Genomic DNA, 7,515 nt, shown 5'->3' with positions numbered 1-7,515 from the left:
ATATATTTTAATAGACATAATATACAAACTATGTATGCATATATGTATATACCGACTGACATATGTACACATATACGTATATATAGTATTATAAAATAGCACAATAGGTTGGATATAGTATAGTATAGCCCGATCAATTCGAGATGAGTATATTTGGCTCAATTGAGTGTAGGACATTGAAGCCCTTGTGTAGAATGCAGGTGCGTAGGACGCCGCAGGCGACCAAAAATTGCGAGAACTGAAATGAGAATTGAGAGATACATCAGATAATTCTATATACATAATTATGTATTCAGACGAACCTCCACGGCATGCTGATGTATGTTGCTCACACAGACGACAATGCGTTGTCTTAGCTGCACCTCGAGTTGGGGCACCTGCAACGCCTCCAGGCGCTGCTCCCCCAGCTGTACGGTAGCAAAGGGTATATTGATTGAATGTGGTACATGGACATGGCCGAATTCGACAACGCTACGCAAATCGATCAGGGCCAATTGTTCTGGTGCGTGCAGCAGCAGCTGATGCACATCCTTGGCGCTGATGCGCGGACACAGCTCAGACTGCAAATGCTGCAGCTCCACCTCCCCGGCGCCAATGTCCTGCAAAATGGGGCAAAGACATGAGTGAAATGAAATCGAATGGAAAAAACGGATTCACTTTCACCAACCAGAACATGTGGCGTCTGTACGCGCAGCGCATGCTGCCGATGGGTTATGCTCTTCGGCGTACACTCGTACATCTTTTGGGACTCAATCACACAGCTCTCCATCACAATGTCGGGCAGGTCGGAGAAGAGCAGGATGCACTCATTGAAGCCAGAGTTGAGCAATGTACTCTTCAGTTGCTTCAATATGGCAACGCCAATGAAGAGCGGATAGGAGCTGTCGCCCAGCATCAGCTTGTCCCACAGATGCAGAATCTTGTGCAGCGGAAAAACATCTGCAAGCAAGTCCAATCAATCAATCAATCAGTCGGTTAGTCAATCTGGCGCAGACTTACGCGAGAACATGGTGAGAAACCAGGGAATGGCAAACAGCTCGGGTATAAAGTTGATGCTGGCCAAATGCTGTGCCAGCAGCGGCTCATGGAATGCGCTCAGCTGAGAGAATTTACAGAGATACTCCTTAATGATAGCCGAGTTGTCCTTCAGAAAGAACCACTGCAGATACTTGGGTATAAAGCGGAACAGACTCAGGAATGCCATTTCTAAAAGACAAAAGAAACGAAAGAGAAGATAAATATGTGAATGCATGAAGGAAACAGAAACTAAAACCCTATAAAAGTTGATACTTTCATACTATTATAATCTATGCCTATCTCTCTCTCTCCCTTTGTCTCTCTCTCTCTCTCTCGCTCTCACCTTCATTGTTAAAGTTGAGATAGAGAAATGGCGCAGTCAGCGAGTCGAGTCCCTGCCAGTAGACGTACTGTGGATGGGCCGTCACCCAGGCCTTGAGCAGACGCTTCAGCTTGCGATGTCCGTCCGGCGAGGAGAGCAGCTCATCGTATTGATGACACCGCGGTATATCAACCTCGATCTGGCGATCCGTGCTGGTCGCTGTGAACTTATCAATTTTCGCGTAGCTCGCATTGGGCAGAACGCCCAGCAGAGCTGCCCAAATGGGACCGCGCAGCAGCGGCGGTATATCAATGGCTGCTTCGCGCTGCAGCTGCTCCGCTGTGTGCGGATAGCCGTGGAGTAGGCGTGTGAAGAGACGCACGCGACGAAATTGATATTCAATATCACGTTCCCTTATCAGCAGAGGCAGCTGCTGCTGCTGTTCCTGCTGCTGTTGTTGTTGCTGCTGCTGCTGCTGCTGTTGGCGCGGCATATGCAGCAGCGGAAAGTAGACGGAGGCTGGCAAGCGACTGAGCCGCTGGAGCAGTGGCTGTAGTTTCAGCAGCACCACACGGTCGTCCATCAAATAGGATTGACTGCGCGGCGGGCAGACGCTGGCACCGCTGAGTCGCACAATTTGGGGCAGCGCCAGAATAGGCGCCTCGCTGCGTATGAGACCCTCCTTTTTCAGCTCCGCCTGCACGTCGCCGCCGGCTAGCTGCCAGAGGTGATAGATCTGCGTCAGGGGGCAGCGCAGCAGCAGCGGCACAGGCTCTGCCGATGCATCCGGTCGCACTGCCGGCGCCTGGCTCAGCTGGGCAAAGCATGGATGCTGTAGCAACTCGGCGGGCAGTGGACGCTGGGCGGGCAGCACACTCAGACAACGCTCGAGCAGCTCGCGCACCTCCAGCGGCAGCTGCTGGTACAGCTCCAGGCGCTGATGCTCACGTGCGATCTTCTCCACAACGCTGACTTTGGTATTGCGCGCAAAGGCCAACACCTTCCAGGCAATGTTGCTCAGCTTCAGCTTGGGCCACAGCTCCGTTTGCAGTAGCTGCTCCAGCAAGAGCATCGCCCAGGCCCAGACATCGCTCTTGATGTTGCCATTGACGCCGAGCAGACGCTCCGGCGACATATAGCGCACATTGCCAATGGGAAAGGGCACATAGGCGCCGCCCTTGGTCATATGATGCATGCCATAGTTGAAGAGCTTCACCTGCACAGCATCTTTGCTGCCCTCCACGAGTATGTGACGCGGCTCCAGATTGTGCACGACCAGCCTCTGGGCATGCAACACAGCCAGCCCGCTGGCCACCTGATGGAATATGCGCAGTATATGTGTCTGTTTGATTGGGGTCTGTGAGTGCCGCTTCACATAATCCTCCAGTGTGCAGCCCACATATTCCGAGACGACAATGGTGCGCTCTAAAAAAAAGAAACGCGTAAGTTCTGCTGTATGAAAATCAGGGAAACGAGTGGATGAGCTTGTTAGTCCAGTGGTTACCATGCTTGCCGCGCACCACATCCAAATACTGGCACAAATGCTCATGCTGCAGCTCCTTAAGCCGCTGGGAACGCCCTAAAATTGCAATCGAATTGGGTGTGAGGGGCAGACCATTGCTGCCGCACACATCGCCCGGATGCAGCCGGGCAAAGAAAGTGATGGCGCATAGGCGACGCGTCTCCGATTTGGTTAACGATGTGGCGCCAGCGGCCATTTGGTCGGGCAGGCAAAGAAAGTAGCGAGCACAGCCAAGGAGGAGCAACAATTATTTCTTGGCCACTCAGCAGGGCAAATCAGCTGTTCTGTTATCGATAACAGCACGTTGTCAGCACTGCTACGGCATTGCGCAACACTGCAACAAGTTTGTTTTGCTAATGCACTAAGTATGAGAGCACTCACGATTTTTCAACTAATATGTAACACGGTCGCACCCTGATATATGTAGATATACATAGATATTTATTATTTGATGGCATTTATTTATTGACAAGAAATAATAACTTTAATAATGAATGTTGATTTCTTTTCATGTTAGTTGTTTTGTTTCTGTATGCATATACATATATGTGTACCTATGGTGAGGATATCTAGTAGTCGCCTTACTAGACTCTTTCGCCTTATTTGTTTTTATTGCGCACTCGAAATAGTTTCGATTTCGTTTTGTATACAAAAAAAGAGGCGTCGATATGGCAATTTTGTAGCCATTGGAGCGCAGTTAGTCGTCAACGGCGCACTGCACTGCAAACAATTGCCAAATTGAATAAATTGAATTTAATTTACAATCACAACGCAACTAGTCACAGGAATGTCGTTTCTGGTGGAGTACACGGAGCCCCATTGGCGGGATCTGGATATGCGTGCCCTGCACGTCGATCAGGCTTATATGTATTTGCATTCACAGTATCCCGAGCACAGTTATCTGTATACCCTGTCCGATGAGTGCTATACGGTATGTTATCAGTTGCACACATTCATTTCTCGCCGCATTTCATCTCTTAAAGAGCTTTTGTTGTTCTCGTTTCAGTGTCCATTTGCCAAAGTGAAAGCTCTGCCTTCAGCTGAGTCGGTGGAACCGTTAAAGCTCAGCACCGCTTACCCGTTGAGTTTCAAAATTTATGCACACGATCAGGGTCACTATGCCTACGAGAATGCGTATGTGTTGCAATTGGTGTGTGTGTGTGTGTGTGTATGTGTGCCTTACAACGTTCTAGAGATGGCCACGTTTGATGTTCATCGTTAATCTTGTGCCGATCAAGCGCGAACAAATACAGGTTTTTAAAAATTCGATAAACAAATTCCAGGCGAGATAATTGTTAAATTTGCCATAAACAACTCTCTTGCATATGCATCTCATTATATAATAATCATCCATATAAACATGAGCGATTTTTGCATATTTCGTGATTGGCTTTCGTGTCTTGTTCAGCACACGCCCATCACTACCACGACGCTCATATGCTTTCTGCTTATGCATAATCGTTATGGCTCCGGCTCCAATTGCAATAATATCATCATGACATCTGTTTACACGCCATTCTTACGCCTAAGCGTTGTGTTTGTGTGTATGCGTGTGTATGAATGTATGAATGTGTGTGTATGACTGTTTGTAGTTAATGCTTATTCACTTGATTTCTCTTTCATTTGTCTGCGCCCCTTGCAGCTCGGCTTTGTGTGCGCTGCGGCGCAGCGATCTACAAGAATTCGGCGTATATAACCTCACACTTCTGGCCAATGGCAGCTGCAGCTTCAGCGTTGACAAACCCGGCGTTCCCATTAATTATGGTATGTATCGATTTCCAACGTTAACCAATCTAATCGCTAACATCTTGTATGTATAATAGCGATAAGCACTGATTGTTGGTATGTACTTAAAACAAAACTTGTTCATTTGTCATTCATTCTCAAGTCTTTCTCTCTCTGTCTGTCTTTCTCTCTCGCACGTTAATTTCTTTGTAGGCTTGTACCTAAACGCTTCGATAAGCCATTACTAATCCATTCATTGTAGTCCTTCGTCAACAATTTTTGGCAATGTGTCTTACCTAAACTGCAGTCATCCAATTCCATCTACATACAGTATGTAGCTATTTACTATATGTATGTTTCATTCTGTCTTAGTTGTTACAATACAGCAATGAATCTCAGAATAGTAATACATACTTAGCTATACCAGCTTTTCATTGGCTTTGTTGTTTCTCTCGTTGGCAATTCAATTTGTATATCGCACTCGTAAACGTGCTTGAATATTTCTTGAATGTACGTAAGCCTTAGGTATGTACATATTATTGTATATCGCGCTCTCTAAAATGATATTACTAAATGTTAGACTGGCTTTCGTAAACGTGCATGTCGTATATCTCTCTCTAACTCTACCTCACTGTCTCTTTAAATAGTGATTCATAAATTTATTTATTATAATGGTAGGACGTTAAGAAATATCTGGTTTTATACCTTATTTCGGTCGCTTTCTCTCACTGTAAATCTCTGTCAACAATCTCTGTCCTTCTCTCTCTCACTCTCTTCTATTCTTTTTCAGTCTCTCTTTCGCTGTGTCGCTCTCTCTCTTTCTCTTTCTCTCACTCTAACTCTCTTTCATTCTCTCTCTCGCTCCCTATTTCGTACATTTTCTATCTAGATTTGTAAATGTTTCACTGACTCGACCTCAACTCCGCTCTTCTCTACTCCCGTACAGCATTCCTCTCTGTCTTTGTGCTGGTCGCCTCGCTGCTAATCCTCTTGAAGCTCGTGAGCTGCGCCTGGACACATTACCGTTACGATGAGGCAGCTGCCGTGGCGGACAGCATCGGCGATGCAGCGACGAAGGCGACGCAGCGCCAGCGAATGCGCAGTCTGGACACATTCCGCGGGTAAGCAACTGAGATACCCTGTAAAATGGAATCGATTTTGTTTCATACGCCCGTTGCAGACTTTCCATTGTCCTGATGATATTCGTGAACAGCGGCGGCGGCGGCTACAGCTGGATTGAGCACGCTGCTTGGAATGGCCTCCATCTGGCCGATATCGTCTTTCCCACCTTCCTCTGGATCATGGGCGTCTGCATACCCCTGTCGATCAAGGCGCAACTGGGGCGCGGCATCAGCAAGCCAAGAATCTGTTTGCGCATCATTTGGCGCGCCTGCAAACTGTTCGCCATCGGACTCTGCCTGAATTCAACGAACGGCCCCCAGCTGGAGCAGCTGCGTCTCATGGGCGTACTGCAGCGCTTCGGCATCGCCTACCTGGTGGCCGGCGTCCTGCACACGATCTGCAGCCGGCGCGACTATCTGAGTCCACAGCGCGCCTGGCAGCGCGCCATCTACGACATCTGCCTGTTCAGCGGAGAGCTGGCCGTGCTGCTCGCCCTGATAGCCACCTACCTGGGCTTGACATTCGGCCTGCGCGTGCCGGGCTGCCCGCGCGGCTATCTCGGTCCGGGCGGCAAGCACAACTATGCGGCCGATCCCGATTGCATCGGTGGCGCCGCCGGCTACGTGGATCGCCTAATCCTGGGCAATGCGCACATCTATCAGCATCCCACGGCCAAATATGTTTACGATGCGTCGGCCTTTGATCCGGAGGGAGTTTTTGGTAAGACTTTGAATGCTAAGAATGCTCCAATCTCCCCTACCTCTCCCTATCATTCTATCTATCTTTTCTACCTGTCTCTCTCACTCTTTGTATATGCATATTAAATACTTATCTCATACATTCTTTTCACTTTTTCTCTCCATCTCTCTTTCGCACTCTCCTCTATCTCGTACACTCCTTGTATCCTTGTCATAATTTAGCATACGTCTCATTCACTTTCTCTCTCTCTCTCCATGTACCGCATTCTCTCCATCTCTCTCCATGTGCCTCTTTTCTCTCTTTTCATGTGTCTCTTTCGCTTTCTCTTGTTCTTTCTCTCTCTTTTCATGTGTCTTTCTTTCGCTTTCTCTTCTTCTCTCACTTTCCTATCGTCTCTCTACTCTCGTTCTCCCCCTCACTCCATCTTCATATCCATCCACTCCCTATCTCCTTTACCCCCCTTGTATTCTTCTCCACATTCTCCCACTGCGTATCTCTCTCATGCTATCTCCCTCTCTGATTGCTCTCTTCTCCTCTCCATTTGCAGGCTGCCTTTTGAGCATTGTCCAGGCGATGTTGGGCTCCTTTGCTGGCGTCACGCTGCTGGTGCATGTCACGTGGCAGGCACGACTGAGACGCTGGCTGCTGGGCGCCACGCTCTTGGGTTTGCTGGGCGGCGCTCTGTGTGGCTTCTCCAAGGAGCATGGCATCATTCCAGTCAACAAGAATCTCTGGTCGCTCTCGTTTGTGTTCGTCACAGTGGCCCTGGCGTTGGTGCTGCTCTCGGTGCTCTACTACGTGGTGGATGTGCGCCAGCTGTGGTCCGGCTCTCCGTTCACAGAGTGCGGCATGAATGCCATCATTATGTATGTCGGCCACACGGTGATGCACAAAATGTTGCCCTGGCATTGGCGGATCGGGGCGATGAATACGCATTTTCTGCTGCTGCTGGAGGCGGTATGGAATACGCTAATCTGGATGGGCATCGCACTCTATCTGGATGCGCGTCAATTCTATTATAGTCTCTAAACATATCGAATTTATCAATTAAATACATGTATGTATGTTTCTAATCGAAACGATGTACTCAAAGCGATCTTCTGATGCA

General features: G+C 48.4%; 2 protein-coding genes across 2 annotated transcripts; one reads left to right on the top strand and one right to left on the bottom strand.

Moving 5' to 3' along the window:
* Positions 1-113: 113 nt before the first annotated feature.
* Positions 114-3,186, bottom strand: LOC108656292 (TBC domain-containing protein kinase-like protein). Its single transcript, XM_018108318.3, has 6 exons — positions 2,844-3,186; positions 1,361-2,764; positions 1,000-1,206; positions 668-939; positions 303-599; positions 114-238 (listed from the first exon to the last, which is right to left on the bottom strand). The coding sequence occupies exons 1-6, from the start codon at positions 3,055-3,057 to the stop codon at positions 134-136; spliced, it is 2,499 nt and encodes an 832-aa protein (XP_017963807.1). The 5' UTR covers positions 3,058-3,186; the 3' UTR covers positions 114-133.
* Positions 3,187-3,456: 270 nt separating this feature from the next.
* Hgsnat (Heparan-alpha-glucosaminide N-acetyltransferase) lies at positions 3,457-7,486 on the top strand. The gene is made up of 6 exons (XM_018108327.3): positions 3,457-3,792; positions 3,868-3,995; positions 4,504-4,625; positions 5,533-5,707; positions 5,767-6,428; positions 6,955-7,486. The coding sequence occupies exons 1-6, from the start codon at positions 3,649-3,651 to the stop codon at positions 7,434-7,436; spliced, it is 1,713 nt and encodes a 570-aa protein (XP_017963816.1). The 5' UTR covers positions 3,457-3,648; the 3' UTR covers positions 7,437-7,486.
* Positions 7,487-7,515: the final 29 nt, after the last annotated feature.

This window comes from Drosophila navojoa, chromosome X, assembly GCF_054131105.1.
Source record: "Drosophila navojoa isolate 15081-1374.11 chromosome X, UAZ_NAV_1.0, whole genome shotgun sequence".
NCBI lineage: Eukaryota > Metazoa > Arthropoda > Insecta > Diptera > Drosophilidae > Drosophila > Drosophila navojoa.
This window is presented reverse-complemented; position numbering and strand designations above follow the sequence as displayed.